We start from the raw sequence: 17660 nt of genomic DNA on the forward strand, positions 1-17660 counted from the left end.
AATACACATTTTTTAGTCACGTCTCTAAGTTTGAATGCGTCTAATATCTATTACACTTGTTTTAGGAGTTATAAAGAAACATTCAAATAAATCAAATTTTATGTCGTTTGATTATTTTTTGTAACTTTTTCAAGTCAAACTTATAAAAGACAATAATCTGAAATAGAAAGGAGTAATAACGGGTATTAGGTGTGGGCACAGTGATCCATAAAGTAAAAGAATCAGATTTTGGATTGTTCAATTGCTCCATTCTATATGCAATTAAAAAGAAAGAAAAATCATTTTGGTCCATTCTGTTCTTGTACAGTTATATACACACAGCTACATCCAACATTAAATAGCTTAATGATAGATACAACTACTCTAGGAACATTTTGCATTAACAATGACAAAAGAAAGAAGCTTGAGGAAAAAAACAAAGTGGACCCTTTTCTTTGGAGTTCTTTTACAAAACTTAATAATAGGGACATTAACAGTTTGTTTGGATGCATGGTTGTTACATATTGTTTATTTAATATATTATATTGTATTGTATTGTTGATGGGTTTTCAATGTCTTTGCCTTATGTTTTGACGATCTAACAAATTTACTATCAAGAACCAGATAGGGAACCTGACACACTTAGTACACATTGTTATGAACGGATTCCAGCCTGAACTCCAGCTAATGTGAACTGCTGCAAGTGTAGAGAATAGAGAAACAAGACAGGGACCTGATCCCTTGTGTTCACCTGACATCAGTACGAAAGTCAACTGTGCACAGCTGGAAAGTGACTGCCACAGAAACAATGCACACAGTGCAACAGTTTTGCAGTCACTTGTTCTTTGACCAACCAAGCGCTTACATCATTCAAGTGATGTCATCAAAGGTGTATTAACAAGTGTATTACAACAAAAACCTCACTTGAACACTTGAGAATTCACTTCAAGCATTCAAGCCTTTAGAGACAGTGAATTCAATTCTCAAGAGCTTCAAAGAACAAAGTTAAAACGCTACTACGGACCAATTCCTAAATCTAGTATTTTGTTGTCCTTAGTTGAGTTGTAACTTTGTAATTGTTCTTCACTGTAATTTCTAAATTGCTTAGCTAGAAGCGTTGCTTAGGAACCTTTTTGTAAAATCATAAACCCTTTGTGTTTGTGTCGTGACTAGAGTTAGTCATGAGTTAAAGTCTTTGTAATTGGTATATTGCAAAGTGGCTTGTAATAGGTGTATTACGAGTTAGTGAGAGATTAAGAGTTTAATTCCTAGATTTCATAGGTTGTAATCTAAAGTTGCTCATAGTGAAGTTGAAATCCTACCAGTGTAGGTCGTGGTTTTTTTATCCCCTTGAGCAGGGATTTTTCCACGTAAAATTTCCTGTCTTATTTACTTACTGTTTTATCAGTATTATCAGTGGAAACTCATAGAGGACCTGGTACTCTATAATTTGGTGGACTCATATAAACTATCAATTGTACTGTATTGTTTTAGTCTATATAATATTTTAGATGGATTATATCTTTTTTCGTCTTTTCAGAATATCACATGCCAGTATTTTGAAGAATAGGCGTACAATATTGCAAAAAAAAAGTGGATTATTAGGTTAGATTAATTATTAAAAGGGTAGGATGAATAGAGCTGTCAATATGGGCCGTACCGGGCTAGCCCAGCCTACGTTGGCTTTAGCAATTGATGGGCTGGGCTGGGCTAGCCCACCATTTTGATGGGCCTTATAATGGTCAGCCCACCTCAGCCCTATGTGGGTCGCAGGCCCCCACGAGCCGGCCCATCATTTTTAAAAATATAATTTTATATTTTTTCTTTAAATTCTGACCTAAAAAAGATAATTATTTAAAAGTTAAAAATATCTTATTGGAAAAAATTCGCAATAACTTAATAATTTTTTATTGTTCCAATATATCACAATAAACACCAAAAAAAGTAAAAGACAAGACTATATTTCATTCACTAAAAGTTAAAACTTAAAACAAACTATTCAAGAGAACGTTCATGATGCTTATGAGATATCCAACACATCATCTTCATCAAACACATTTGAATCCGCTTGTGACAAGGTTGTCTTAACATCTTCACTTTCATCTACATCTACAATTCATATGCAATATTAATTAGTTAAATATTAAAAATAATTAAATTTTAAAAATTAATAATATTTAAATTCACATAAAAAAATATTACCAGTTTGAGTTTGGGAAAACCTGTGCAGCCAATTTCGAGTAGTAACAAGTGTTTGGACATTTTCATAATAAATGTAACTTCTGTACTTTGTAAGAACACGCCACCAATGCTAAATGTTGATTCCGATGCTACAATGGTAATAAGAATACTAAATACATCACGCACCATCATTAAAAGATCGAGATATTTTCTAGAATGGTCTTTCCAATACATGACAACATCCATCTCTTGAAACTTCTCAAGATCAAGTTTTGGTTCCTCTTAGTAAAGATCCAATTCTGACTTTCCATCTCTAAAGGCAGTATACTTTTTTATTTATATTTTAAATAAATATTTATTAGCCCCACGGGCCGGGCCGGGCCAGCCTCAGTCAAGCCTCACGGGCCATGGGCTTACTCGGGCCGGACTTAAAAGCCTCATTTTTAAAGGGGCTCCAAAAATTCTAGCCCAACTCTGCTAAATCACGGGTTGGGCTGGGCTGGCCCAATGGGCCAAGCCCATATTGACGGCTCTAAGGATGAAGAGTAAAATAGAATTATAGTAAGAGCAAGATGAGGAAAAAAAAGGTAATAACGCGACCACGCCAAATTGGTCGTTCCGTAAAAGAGGTATTTTCGTCGTCATATAACAACAAATTTAACAAAACGATATAACAAAAAAGGGATCGGCACTCGGGCCCTTTTTGTTTGCCCTGGCGATGGACATACTGACTCGCCACATCCAAGGGGAGGTGTCGTGGTGCATGTTATTTGCAGACGACATTGTTTTGATTGACGAGACGCGAGATGGTGTTAACGCGAAGTTAGAGGTGTGGAGACAGACCCTGGAGTCTAAAGGTTTCAAGTTAAGCAGAATCAAGACAGAATACTTGGAGTGTAAGTTTAGTGGTCCTACTTAGGGAGTGGAAGGGGAGGTGAGGCTGGATTCACAAGTCATCCTAGGAGTGGAAGTATTAAGTACCTTGGGTCTATTATACAAGTGGATGGGGAGATTGACGAAGATGTCATACATCGTATTACGGCGGGATGGATGAAATGGAGATTTGCTCCTGGTGTTTTGTATGACAAGAAGGTACCGCCAAAACTTAAATTATGTTTTATAGAGCGGTGGTCAGACCGACTATGTTGTATGAGGCTGAGTGTTGGCCAGTTAAGAGCTCCCAAGTCTAGAAAATGAAGGTAGCATAGATGAGGATGTTGAGATGAATGTGCAGGCACACCAGGTTAGATAGGATTATGAATGAAGTTATACGGGACAAGGTGGGCGTGGCCCCTATTGCGAACAAGATGCGGGAAGGACGGCTTAGATGGTTTGGACATGTGAGGAGGAGCAGCACAGACGCCCCGGTAAAGAGGTGTGAGAGGTTGACATTAGAGGGCCTTAGGAGAGGTAGAGGTAGGTCGTAGAAGAGTTGGGGTGAGGTAATTAGGCATGACATGGCGCAGCTACAGCTGACCGAGGACATGACTCTTGATATGTGGAGGTAGAGGATTAGGATAGTAAGTTAGGTAGTCTAGATTATTCATACAGGTAATATTAGTATGTACCCTCGCATTTGGTCGGTATTAGGTTTCTTTGAAGACCGGTCGTTTTTTGCATTTCAATCATCTTATTATCTTGTTGTGTATGCTGCTTTTACATGGTTTCTCGGTATTGTCCCGTCTTGTTTTCTTGTTATTACTCTGGTACATATGCTTTCATGAGCCGGAAGTCTATTGGAAACAACCTCTCTACCTCCACAAGGTAGGGATAAGGTCTGCGAACACACTACCTCCTCAAACCTCCACTATGTAGGATTATAATGGATATGTTGTTAATATAATAAAATTAAAATGACAATCAAAATAAACATTGCATAAACCCTTAACCTAATTATAGGAGAAGTCTTGTGACCTTCTATGACTCAATAATAGAACAAATAAAATGAACCATAAGAGTAGAAGAAAATTAGGAAATGGCACATAAAGATGTTAACCAGTCTCATAAAGGAATTTACTTACTAATAAATATCCTTTCCTCTATGTTTTCTTGATTTTATTACCAACATTTTAAACACTTTAATGACCAAATTCTTGTCAGACAGATTGCATTAATCTTGACTAACCACATTAACTGCAAACCCCACACCTGCAAAAAAGGTGAAAGAAGGAAAAAAATAACTTTGGAAGACTCATTCAATTCACCCTTCATTTCTTTCTTTCTTTTCATTTCATTCATCTTTAGTTACCTTTCTATAAGGAAAGAGTTTGGTGTGTAGTGATGGTAACGGTGCCTTGGTTGGTGAATGGAATAAATGCTTCTGTTCTTAAATCTCTGTATTGGTAACAGACCCTACATATGATGCATACTCCACTGTAGTGATAGTGAAGTCTCAAAAACCAGACATATTGGCTTCTCCTTTTGTTTGTTATCACTAAAAACAATTAACTAAATATACTAGAAACTCAACCTACATTCATCAAAATTTTGGTGAAAGCATGAAGAGAGTCACTAGTTTCTGAATGAGTATGATTTTGTTATATATAGACTTTATATAAATTTATGATGGGAGCCTCGGACAAACAGTAAAGTTATCTTCGTGTGACCTATAGTTTACGAGTTTGAGCCGTGGAATCAGCCATTGATGCTTGCATCAGGGTAGGCTGCCTACATGACAGTCCCTTGGGGTGCGGCCATTTTTCGAACCCTACATTAATGCGAGATACTTTATGCACCGAACTGCCCTTCTTTATATACGTTTAAAAAATTTTATTTATATAATTCGAGTCAAAAGTATGGAGTTCAGCTGAATCGTGATAAGTAAACGAGGAAGGAGGAAGGTGACCACGTGGAGACAACCGTCAAATATGTGCAGACTTTTGTTTAAGAAAAGATTTAAGTAGTTTCTCTATTAAACTAACAGACCAATCTTCTTTTCCAGCAAAGCCAGGCATTTTCTATTTGCATTCCACTAGTTTAGTATTAACCCTTCTGCTCTCTCTATGCATGTCATTGCCAGCCAGCTTAACAGCAAACTCCAAAATTTTCTTCCTTTTTTTTTCTCTCTTTCTAAGCCCACTTTCTTGAAATCTTCATTTTTCTTGAAATTCAGCAAATTATAGAATTTAGGGTTAGTGACACCTAGTCCAACACTAACCCATATATACAAAATACACAAAGTTTATAACTTTATTGTTTCCTCCAAGAAAAGAGTACTAAATCACAGAAATTTAAGCTATGCCCATAAATGCAGTTTAATTTCTTTCTTGTTTTAAGCAGATACTAAGCATTGAAAAATGTTCCTGTTTAGTCAAGATTTAAATATTGTATTTTTTATAATTGGACCCCATTTGAGAAAAGGCAAAAGGGTGTTTGAAGAAGTAGAGATCAAGAAGTTTCAGGACTGGATCCAGCAATGATAATGCTGGAGTGGTTGTGCTGGGGAACATGAAAAAATTAGGTACATTTGTTCATTGTCTTGTTGTTGTTTGGTGTTTTTGTTTGCTTGAGTTGGAATTGGTCTCCCCATTAACTGAAAAAGAGATCTTGCTTCAATTCAAGGGTAATATTTCTACTGACCCTTACAATAGTTTAGCTTCTTGGAATCCTAGTGGTAGTCCTTGCCTTGACTTTAGTGGTGTTTTCTGCAATTCTGCTGGAAATGTGGTGAAGATTGTGTTGTGGAACACTAGTCTTGGTGGTGTTCTTTCCTCTGCCTTAGCAGAACTTAAGTCTTTGCGAATCCTCACTTTGTTTGGGAACAAATTCACTGGCAATATTCCTGTAGAGTATAGTGGGATTGATTCATTATGGAAGATTAATGTAAGCTCCAATGCTTTATCTGGTTCAATTCCTGAATTTCTTGGGGATTTGCCTAATATAAGATTCCTTGATTTGTCAAGAAATGTGTACAGTGGTGACATTCCTGTGGCTTTGTTTATGAATTGTAACAAAACAAGGTTCATTTCCTTGTCCCACAACAATCTTTCAGGTCCACTTCCAGCATCAATTGGAAATTGTCAGAATCTTGAAGGGATAGACTTGTCTTTTAATAGTCTTAGTGGAAGTTTACCTTCACAAATTTGTGATATTCCAGGGCTAGTTTATTTGTCTGTGAGGAGCAATGCTCTAACAGGAAATGTTCAAGAGCAGGTTTCAACATGTCAAAGATTGGAGCTTTTGGATCTTGGTAGCAATAAGTTCTCTGGTTTGGCTCCTTTTGGGGCACTTGAATTGGTGAATCTTACATATTTCAATGTTTCAAGTAATGGTTTTGAGGGGGAGATAGTTAACTCTAGCACTTGTAGCCAGAGACTGGAAGTGTTGGATGTTTCAAGGAATACATTTTTTGGTGAATTTCCCTTGAGCATCTCGAAATGCAGCGCCCTCAAGTACTTGGACATGGCATATAATAGGATTAATGGAACTATACCTACTGAGCTTGCAGATTTGAGAAGCCTTTCTGTTATTCGATTGGGTAATAATTCACTAGGGGGAACAATTCCTGCCGAGCTGGGTAGTATCGAATGGCTTGCAGTTTTGGACCTGCATAATCTCAACCTATTTGGTGAAATCCCATATGATATTAGCAACTGCAAGATTCTTCTTGAACTGTGAGTTAATTTCAATCTCAGGTTTAATTTTTTCTTTTTTTCGTTTCATCATTGCTTTGAACTGGAAATGAACTGTTTAAAATTTGCTGCAGGGATCTTTCGGGGAACCTTTTAGAAGGAGAAATACCACAGAATCTATACAACTTGTCAAACCTTGTATATCTTGACTTACATCATAACCAACTGAATGGAAGTATTCCATCAACCATTGGAAATTTGTCTAACTTGCACTTTTTGGATTTATCAGAAAATGTGCTGTCCGGATCAATCCCTGTTGCTCTTGAGAATCTGCATAATTTAACTCATTTTAATGTATCTTACAATCTTCTATCTGGTGCTATACCCTCAATTGAGAGCATCCAGCAGTTTGGACCCTCGGCTTTTTTTCATAACAGTGGTCTTTGTGGTGCTCCTTTAGATGTTTCATGCTCTCCTAGTGGCATTGCTCCTGCAAAAGGGAAACCAAGATTGAGTGCCTCGGCTATTGTTGCTATTGTCGCTGCTGCAGTAATCCTTACGGGCGTTTGCTTGATAACCATCATTAATATGAAAGCTAGGCGGAGGAAGAGAAGAGCAGACGAGACAATAATTGTAGAGAGCACGCCACTGGCTTCTACAGAGTCAAATGTCATTATAGGAAAGTTGGTTCTTTTCAGCAAGACTTTGCCTTCAAAATATGAGGACTGGGAGGCTGGCACAAAAGCTTTGCTAGACAAGGAGTCTTTGATTGGTGGAGGAACAATTGGATCGGTTTACAGAACTTCCTTTGAAGGTGGTGTATCACTTGCAGTGAAAAAGCTCGAGACATTGGGGCGAATCAGAAATCAAGATGAATTTGAGCATGAAATTGGGCGGTTAGGGACACTTCAGCACCCAAATCTTGTTGCTTTACAAGGATACTACTGGTCCTCTAGTATGCAGTTAATATTATCCGAGTTTGTTCCAAATGGAAACTTGTATGATAATTTACATGGACTTGGTTATCCTGGAACCAGCACTGGTGCTGCTGGTAATCCAGAATTGAATTGGCCAAGAAGATTTCATATAGCTGTAGGGACAGCTCGAGCCCTCACGTATCTTCACCATGACTGCAAACCTCCTGTCCTTCATCTTAATGTCAAGTCCACTAATATAGTCCTGGACACGAACTATGAAGCCAAATTGACTGATTATGGTCTTGGTAAGTTCCTTCCCTTGCTGGATAACTATGGACTAACCAAGTTCCACAATGCAGTCGGTTATGTTGCACCAGAGTTGGCGCAAAGTCTGAGACTAAGCGATAAATGTGACGTTTACAGTTTTGGGGTAATTCTGCTGGAGTTGGTCACTGGAAGGAAACCAGTGGAGAGCCCAGTAGCAAATGAGGTGGTGGTCTTGTGTGAATATGTTAGAGGGCTGATAGAGAGAGGTGCTGCTTCAGACTGTTTTGACAGAAGTTTGAGGGGCTTTGCAGAAAATGAGCTGATTCAGGTAATGAAGCTAGGCTTGATTTGTACTTCTGAAATGCCTTCAAGGAGACCTAGCATGGCTGAGGTAGTACAAGTTCTTGAGTCCATCAGGAATGGCTTGGGATCATAGTAAAGATTCAGTAGAGCCCTTGAACTATTTGAAATGGGAACTGTTCATAGAATGAGGGAGAAATAGTCTAGCTGGGATTTCATTTTGTGTTTCAACAGGTTAAGGGCCTTAAGGCAGAGCCTGTTATGATTGTTTCTCATGAGATTGAGTGAGGGAAATCAGAAAGGGTCCCAAATAAGAGAGGCACACAGATCAATTAATCGTATCGTTCATATTCTTGAATTTGGAACAGGAGTAATTAGGAAGTGGCTGCTTTTGGTACAAATAGAAGATTCTTTTGTATTTGATTTGTGATTCTTTTAATCAATTGGTCATTGTAAGTTTACAATAAAGCCATTCTTTTCCTGTAAGTTGCCAAGTCATTTTGATCTCATATGCAGGTTGATAACTACTTTTTAGAACCATATGATCTTGTAATCCATTCACTTTTACCAATTAATTAATAAATAAAATAGAGAGGCAATTTCCAATTGGTGACCAGTCTAGGCCCAAAAGGCTCCATTGGAGCTAGAATGCAGCATTAATGAGCCAGATATTAACACAAGATGAGCAATAACTTGATTCTTCAAGCTATCAAAGGAAGCATATAACATCTTTCTCCTCTTTGACTAACTATTTTGATGTCCAAATCAACAAACCTGGATGTAAGAAATCAATTCATTTCTCAAATAACATTATCTACTACTAACACAAGAATGAATGTGAACAAATAATGAGTCGGTACATGTACCTGTAACTATACAACAAGGGGGAATAAAAAGAAAAATAAGCTTTCAGACCATACTTATTGACTATGCACATTAAATTTGGAAAAGAATTTCATTTGATACCAATTTCTACATGCTATATGCTTGCCCTTGCATCAATGCTGATTGCTAATTCACCTGTCTACAATCTCTGGAACCCCGAGGCAGGTCAAACCCCACAAAAACTTGGAGGAACGCATTTGCGAATGGCGTGGGAGAGGACCAAGTACACAATTGACAAATCCTCTGCATTACAATCTGACATTTTTGGTTTTCTCTGCATTTGGTTCCAGATGCTGCATCCTGATCTCATTATCAGAACATTGAGCACCAAGTTGAACCATTCAAAGCTATCTCATGTGTGACCTCATCCCTGCCAAAGTTTTGGCTTACGGTTGACTATGAGTAAAGGATCGTGTGATTAGCAACTTAACTCAGAGACCTGCGCATCTCCAAAACTTTCTGAATACGTTGCATAACTCTGGAAATATCCTTCTCACTTAAGGTCGTAAAACATAACCTGAACCACCCAGGTTCAACGCAGTGGCAGGAAGAACCAGGAGTTACATTGATCTTAGCTACATTTAGTAGCTTATCCCAAAGCTCAATCTCCCCCTTTTCACTATACGATCGAATCAACCTGCTCATGTCAGCCCAACAGTAGAAGCCCCCGCTACTTTTGGTGCACTCAATTCCCAGCTGCTTCAATCCACTAACAAACAGAGAATACATCCTTTTAAGCCTCTCTCTATTCTTTTTGATAAATTGTTGCATAAATTTTGCATCTGATAGCATCTGAATAAGCAAATGCTGTGTTGGCACTGAAATGGATGAGAATCTTGTCAACTTTTTTGCAGCAGCTAGAACATTTTCATTGCAAGAATAGATGACCCCCACCCCAAAACCAGGAAGAGACAGGTCCTTAGAGAGACCGTAGACAGTGTGGACCCTGTTCCGGTCAAAATCTTCAGAATCAATTATCTCTGCTATGCTGACAAACTCTTCACTTCCATAAGACCCAGCCAAGATTTCATTGGATATTACGTGGATGTTCTTCTCAGTTGCAAAATCTAAGAGGTTATAAAGTGTCTCCCTAGTGAACAGATTGCCAACGGGATTTGAGGGGTTAGAAATAATAATGCCTCGTACTTTAAGACCACGTTTCTTAGCTTGATTAAGTGCTCGGTCAAGAGCATCAATGCTCAAGCTAAAGTTGTCTGCACTGCGGCAAGGAACAGGTATAATCTCCACCCCAGTTCGCCATTTGACATCCCTATCAAGACTGCAGACGTGTTGAGTTCATTTCATACAATAAATAAGTAAAATGACAAAAAGATTGAAATATCTTTAAAAGAGAGAAAATACTCACTCGGGATAATATGGTGAGGGAACAAGAAACGCATTTCCAGGATCAGCTAGGCAGAAGCTCAGTATCTCAAGCGCAGGAGTTGCACCAGCGGTAAGAACCATTTGAGAGGGGCTGAAGGACACTGATCTCTCCACAGCTTGAGACATAAATCCTGCCACAGCCTGCATATAGGTGAAATTAGCAGGCAAAAAATACATAAATTAATTCAAAGAGATACTACAAGTAATGTAGAACCACACAAAACACTTATTATTTTACGAATTGATCTTCATAGTGGCTAAAGGATAATTCATAGATTGCTGTTACACAATTCAAACCCACAATTTAAAAAAGGTAAATCCATCAGATCATCTCCCACCCACAGGATACCTGATGACAAAGGTAGCCACTCATATTTCAAAGAGGCCAAAATTGCCATCTATCTTCAAGGTACTGCAAAACTAGCAATAGATCCTTCGACAGGTTACACAAAGATGAGTATCAAGGTGAATATTTATCAAGGAAATAATAGTGCCGACTCTCTCAGAACAACCGAGTCCAATATCCACTATAAAGACTATTGAGCTTGCTAATAAGGAAATTTCATGCAGAATAAATCAGCTTAAAGTGTTCTCTTATGTGCTGAAACACAGAAATCAGATTTTTTAACATATTACACTGCAAGCACATCCATTGTTCGAGTCAGGGCAAACATCACCACACAATCATCACATGGCACATGCAGAAACAACATAAATACCTGACCTAGATCGACAATAATTATGAGTTTCCAACTCAAGTTTTACCAATGCAATGCTCAAGTAGGAGCAGAAATTTACCAACAAGAACACATAAGAAACTTCCTCCATAGGAAGACTATGGTTTGACGAATTGGCGGGGCATTTTCAAGTTTCAAAATATTCCTATCATTTCTCTTCTGTTATATTTTTATCCTCCTTTTTAGGACAATCAGGGGCTCTGAAAGCTCAAGAAAGAACACAAAATATTCAGAGCCGTGTTTGTTTTCCCATAGTGATGCTTAGCACCGAAGTGTAGAAGTTAAAGCATGTTATCCTCTTACACATAATTGACAAAGTTTTCCAAGGAGCACGGATGAAGCGAAGCATCGATCCAACTACATACCAACGGAAAGACATGAAGTTAATTGGCACTGTTAAAATAAAGTGAAGCTTATTTGTTGCGTTTCCTCATGTTTGGTGTACATTATAAATTTAGAAAGCTCAAGACGGGACATACAATACCCTTGTATGCAATAGGTAATTTTGGAATTGTCAAATGCCACTAGGGGACTCTATATGGCGCTGCACCAATCCCGCTGCCAGGGGTTCGCGTTTCAAATTAAACCAGCAAAAAGGAACACTGAACTAGCGGATGGGTGATAACTGATACAAAGTAACTGTGATACAAGCATTATATGAACATAAATGAGCCCATCCTTGGTTACAATTATAAACTAATACCACTTAAATAGGTATCTCATTGATTTAATCAATTTAAGTCTTAATTCAAATTAACAAGCAATTAAAGCTCTACCAACCTTTTCAAGTAAAGTTTTTCTTCAATTTCCTTCTCTAGCCCGTATAGACGATAATCATATGACCAAATACTAATTTAATAGTCCAAGAAGAAGAATCCACAAACAAAACAGAGGATATTCAATACAAGTCAACAGTATATCAACAAACAAGTCACCAGTAGTGTGGAAGGAAAAATTAAAAAGCTTACCACTTTCAACTCCAACAACCCGTCAAATGGTTGATAAGTAGCTATTCCACTTATACTCAAATCCTGACTCATCATCCATTTTGACACATTTTCTTCCAGCCATTCTTGAATTAAATCCAATGACAACTATAACCATACAAAATGGAGAAAAAACTGTCAAAAAACAAACAAAAGAAAGAAATATCAACCAAAAAGTTCCTCCAGCAAGAAATATAGTGCATTGGCATTCAGGGAAAATGCTTTTCCATGGAAGATGTATTACTTCAACAGTATCATTTTCTCGATCAATTTCCCGTGTTTGATTTGGCATAAGGATATGTGACGTATGGTAATAATATTTGACAGGAGCTGTTTGACGCAAGTTCTGATGATATATGCAGCCAGTTTGGTTGCTTGAATTGGAGAATTAATCTCCTCAATAAGTTCAGCATAATCAATACCTTATTTGGTTGCTTGAATGAGGAGAATTAATCTCCTCATTAAATTTAGCATAACTTATACATTGTCTGGTTGTAATTTTTGCATCTTCTTATAAACAATACTCACATAACTTATGCAGGAGCATATATATAATTATATGCGAGGTGGATTAAGAATACATGTATTACAATGCAGTGATTAGATTATGCCTTTAAGTAAGTAGTTCTAGTATAACCATAATTCATCAATTATTACTCACCACATAGCAATTTTTTTGTTAATATTCACTATCAATCCCTGCATTACTAATCACCACATAAACAATATCTACATTGTTAATTCCTGCATTACTAACGACTGCAAAACTTTGACCAGAATGCCACATTTTTCCATTTTGTCACAGTTCAAAATAACCAAATGCTCCAAAATGATTTCAGTAAGGAAAACATTTTCCCTAATATCAAACACATAAAAGTATTACCTTGTTTTCTGCTAATCCAAGTTGAATAACACCATCTGGGTTATTTGCTTCATCATAAGGATCCTCAGTAGCTCTTTTTAATCCAATATAGTAAGGACTACTATCACTTTGTTTAGAAATAATATTATTAGCTCTTGAAGACACTTGAGAGGGCCCAGTAGCTCCCTTAGGTGACAGTAATAAACGTGACGACTGAACTCTCTGTAACCCTCCTGAACCAGAAGACGACACTTCCGCCAAATGGCTCGACGGCGGAGACCTCGCCGGAGCCGTAGATTCGCCGGTATTGTCGTCCCCGGAGGAGCGATTACGTTTGAGGTAGAGTTGCCAGAAGTAGAAAAGAGCACAAGGTATAACTGAACCTAAGAAAAGACCACCTCGGCCTTGTACTACTCCTTGTAAGGGTACTATTACCCTCATCGCCGTCGCCGCTCCTCCGCCGCCGCCAGTTGAAATGGTTGTTGTTGTTCTTCTTGTTGGTGAACGGTCCCGGGACCTTGTCATTGCTGTGACATAGTGAAGGGGAAGTCGTCACCCTGTCGGAATATGACGTCAGTGCACGGGTGTATCTGGACTGGAGTATCGGCGGCGGTGGTGGTGGACGGAGAGTACGAAGAGAGGTGAGTGATAGAGAAGAAATGGAGAAAATGGTGGCAGGAGTTTGTTGTATTTTATCTTTTTCTCCGCCTAAATAGAATTTTTTTCGTAATTTTGGTAAATAGGTTTTGCCTTTTTCTCTTTTGAAAAATTATAACAAGTTAAATTTTCAAGAAGAAGTCCAATTCGATAATTTTTCGCCCTCTATCTTGCTTCTATTGTGGAAGGGGGCGGGGCTAGCGGTGTTCGTCGGTCGGTACGGTATGGTATTTAGACATTTCGGTTCGGTATTTTTGGTATTCGGTTTCTTAAAATCCTATACCAATATCGTTCCTAATTAAATTCGGTATGGTTCGGTTTTTCTCCTTTCGGTTTCGGTTTATTCGGTTTGAATACTAACTAGTGCATAGAGCCATACACTCTAATATTCTTAATTAAAGTACTCAAAAATACAAAAGTGAAAATGTTTGTTGACAAAAAATTTGTCCAAAACTAGCAAATATCGACCCAAATAGAGAAAATTGTACATAAAAGAATATTTGATCATTAGAAATATCTTGTTACTTGTTTAGAGTTAATTGATGAACGTTGAGAATAAAGGAAAGTAAAATTTTAGATTATTTATATTTATGTTATAATTGATGATATGTATTTTGTGTAATATCATATATATTTCGGTACGGTATCGGTATTTCGGTATTTTATTTTAAAATACCAAATACCATACCTAATACCAATTTTTTTTAAAACTTAAACCAAATACCATACCAAATACCAAAATACCGCATACCAAATACCAAAATTTTCGATTTCGGTATGGTAATTCGGTATTTACCAAATTATGCCCAGCCCTAGGCGGGGCTAGTGGGTGAATAAGTTGTTGGGAATAATACACAATATATATATATATATATATATATATATATATATATATATATATATATATATATATATATATATATATATATATATATATATATATAAAGAGCGCGCAGCAATACAATGTTATTTTCCTATATTTTTGGGCAAGTTAGGTATTTGGGCAATCGGCCAAAATAATTTCATCTGCTAATCAATATACAAAATATATACACTGATTATGCATAAATTATATATATATATATTACACTGTATATTATATATTAATATACAAAAATATATATATTTTATCGACTATTATTTTTTACATCGGTGATACAGTGTAATTTTTCAAAAAAATTCCCCTTAATACTTGCTGGTCACTCGTATATAAGATTATTTTTTGAATTTTACTCATATGGAAGATTATTCAAAAGCACTAATCATAAAGATTATTTGAAGTAACTGTTCATTATCTTTCTGCAAACGAGTAATACATACTGAGAGATTTTTTTGTATAGATCATTTCTTACAACATAGAAAGAAATGTCAAAATAATATATTAATGCCTTTTGTATTCTTAAAGCAACCATTTTTAAATCAATTTGTTTTTAACTAAAATAACATTAGAAAGGACGAATAAAGATAGTTCTTCAGAGCTCTGTAAATTTGTAGTATTAAGAGTTTGGGAACAGGCCAAAAAGTGAGCCATCATTTTGTTTTTTGATCTAAGATGACGACATTGTGTTAACCTACAAATGTTGTTTAATGAGTTGAGATCCCAAAGTAAGTCAAGAATCATCCCATCATTTGAGCATCATTCATCAACAAGCTTTTGACAGTATAATTTAATAACCACAACAACATGCCCAGTTTATTCCCACGAGCAGAGGCGGACCCATGTATATGGGTGGAAGGTCACCGGACTCCGTAAACTTCGGATAAAATCCTGTATATATATACGTATACACCTTGAAAATGGTTAATTTAAAGCAGTTAGCACCTTAAATACTAAAAGCCTTTACGTTGTACTGGTTGAGCAGAATAATATATCCTGTCGCGTACAAATTTTGGATCCGCCTCTACCCACACGAGTTAAATTTAGAAAAGGTAAGGCGTACGTAATATCCCAATCATGAGAGTATGCTGTTTTTCATAGACTATCTAGTCAAGAAAAATATTTTCAAAACAGGTTTTCAACACGAGGATTAAAAATATTGATAGCACACTAGTACTCGAATTAAAGACAAAAAGTTCCAGCTTACTTTGTCAGCTTCTAATGTAAATTGTCAGCCACAAAGCTAGAAATCCAAACTTTCAATGGCTTTGATATGACCAAAAGATAGATGAGGAATATCCAAAGTTATAAGAACCCATAATCAAAACGTACATTTGAGCCACAAATATTATTAATGATTATGTGCTTTGGATCTGAGGCTTTTTGTGATCTAAGTAAAGCTTCTCTTGATTTATCACGTGCTACCATGTTCATATTTATATCCTTCACTTGTTTTTACTTTCGGCTTAACAACCTATAGGTTAATTTTTTATTTTTGTCAACAATTTAAGTATATAAATTGACCTGATAAATTAAAGATGGAATTCGACCAAGTCCACTTTATGCCATTTTGGTGTAAGGTTCTAATATAAAAAAGGTCCCTTTATCTTTACTTTTTTCATTTCTAATTTAAATTAAAGAGATAAAAAATTCAAGTAAAGTGTTTGCATCATATTGACTGCAAGTATTTACTAATGAAGTCATTTCATAAATTAACAACTCAATAATACTACTAGTAAATAACTTAGACGACATAATAATATAATTTAGAAGAAAAAAAACTATACTAGTAGGCTTTCGGGGTGTATTAAAGAAACCGACAAATCGCACCAAACTAATAACCCGAGTCAAATCAGGAAAAAAAATACGATTATCGTTTGGTTTGATTTGATGTTGGGGAAAAACCCCCAATCATAATTGGCTTGGTTGGTTTTAATTTAAAAAGTCAGACCGAAATCAAACCAACCTGACATTATATGTATACAAATTTTAAATATATTTTATACATAAAAATATTTATTATAATGTAATTAAGTACGGTACATAAAATAATATGAGACATAGTACTTGTCTAAACTTTTATAGAATGTCCACAAGCATTTTGTCCAACTTTTCGTCATTATCCTTGTTTTAGATTCCCTTTATTCTGCAGCTTGCAAAAGGATTCGTGTACGGCTAGCATTAGATCTTTATTAAATTTCTTGAACGAAAAATAATCCAAATTAGCTTTGAGTTAATTAGATCATTTTTATTATAGATAGAACCTAACATAAAATTAATAAGACATCGAGAGTTGAGGACTAGCTCACTTGGTGAGTTCCCTTGTCAAAAGTTGGCCATTAGAGAGAGTTTTGACGTGAAGAAGAAGAAGACTGTGTTTTCGGAATTTTTCCAACTGCTTATTCACTGTGTTAACTAACGGATATATACAATCATGTAGAATAATAACTATGACCTCTCTAAGTTCTAATATTTACACTTTGGTCCTAACTAATTAGATTAACTAACTAACTAGTCTAAGTCTTCCAATACCTATCTTCTATAATTGAGATGCAAGGTTCAAATAACACAAGTAACGTAGGATCCATGCCTTCCCCCCTTCTTCCCCTTCTCCCCCTTTCCCCTTCGGATGTAATAAAAAATGGATCAGTTTCACTTTTAGTTCGCGTCAGAAATTATTTACATTCGGTAACCAAAAAGTGTATAAAATTTGTATATAACATAAAGAATATAAAAATATACAAAAGATATATATTTTTCGTCTATTATTTGGAGAGCGGCTATATAATATAATCTTCCCAAAAAAAAAAGGACATTCACAAATAGTAGCAGTTATATTTGATTAAGGGCCTTCTCTGCCCGACTTTGGACCACTATTGAGTTAGGTGCTATTGAATTGGACCCAATTATACGATGGACAGATTTTAGTGGGCGTTTGGACATAAAGAATTGTAAAATTTCCAAAAAGGTGAAAAAAATTTCTAAGTGAAAATGGTATTTGAAATTTTAGAGTTGTGTTTGGACATGAATATAATTTTGGGTTGTTTTTAAAGTT

The 17660-nt window shown here is 36.3% G+C and overlaps 2 protein-coding genes across 3 annotated transcripts; one reads left to right on the forward strand and one right to left on the reverse strand.

The window, feature by feature from the left end:
- Positions 5073-8724, forward strand: LOC109231163 (probable LRR receptor-like serine/threonine-protein kinase At1g12460). The gene is made up of 2 exons (XM_019396733.1): positions 5073-6773; positions 6866-8724. The coding sequence occupies exons 1-2, from the start codon at positions 5608-5610 to the stop codon at positions 8349-8351; spliced, it is 2652 nt and encodes an 883-aa protein (XP_019252278.1). The 5' UTR covers positions 5073-5607; the 3' UTR covers positions 8352-8724.
- LOC109231164 (probable aminotransferase ACS10) lies at positions 8995-13805 on the reverse strand. Of its 2 annotated transcripts, none has more exons than XM_019396735.1 (4): positions 13093-13805; positions 12192-12317; positions 10467-10627; positions 8995-10370 (listed from the first exon to the last, which is right to left on the reverse strand). In XM_019396735.1, the coding sequence occupies exons 1-4, from the start codon at positions 13594-13596 to the stop codon at positions 9527-9529; spliced, it is 1635 nt and encodes a 544-aa protein (XP_019252280.1). In that variant the 5' UTR covers positions 13597-13805; the 3' UTR covers positions 8995-9526. The 2 variants fall into 2 exon arrangements, with proteins under 2 accessions (XP_019252280.1, XP_019252279.1); XM_019396734.1 differs by having other exon boundaries at positions 8995-10379.

This window comes from Nicotiana attenuata, chromosome 8 (genome assembly GCF_001879085.1).
Source record: "Nicotiana attenuata strain UT chromosome 8, NIATTr2, whole genome shotgun sequence".
In the NCBI taxonomy this organism is placed as follows: domain Eukaryota; kingdom Viridiplantae; phylum Streptophyta; class Magnoliopsida; order Solanales; family Solanaceae; genus Nicotiana; species Nicotiana attenuata.

Excerpts from the sequence above, each read along its gene's own strand:
- LOC109231163 (XM_019396733.1), top strand. The coding sequence starts at position 5,608 with ATGAAAAAATTAGGTACATTTGTTCATTGTCTTGTTGTTGTTTGGTGT. Across the intron at positions 6,774-6,865 it reads TGCAAGATTCTTCTTGAACT|GGATCTTTCGGGGAACCTTT; the intron begins GTGAGTTAATTT and ends AATTTGCTGCAG.
- LOC109231164 (XM_019396734.1), bottom strand. The coding sequence starts at position 13,596 with ATGACAAGGTCCCGGGACCGTTCACCAACAAGAAGAACAACAACAACC. Across the intron at positions 10,628-12,191 it reads GGTTGTTGGAGTTGAAAGTG|GCTGTGGCAGGATTTATGTC; the intron begins GTAAGCTTTTTA and ends ACCTATATGCAG. Across the intron at positions 10,380-10,466 it reads CCCTCACCATATTATCCCGA|TCTTGATAGGGATGTCAAAT; the intron begins GTGAGTATTTTC and ends ACACGTCTGCAG.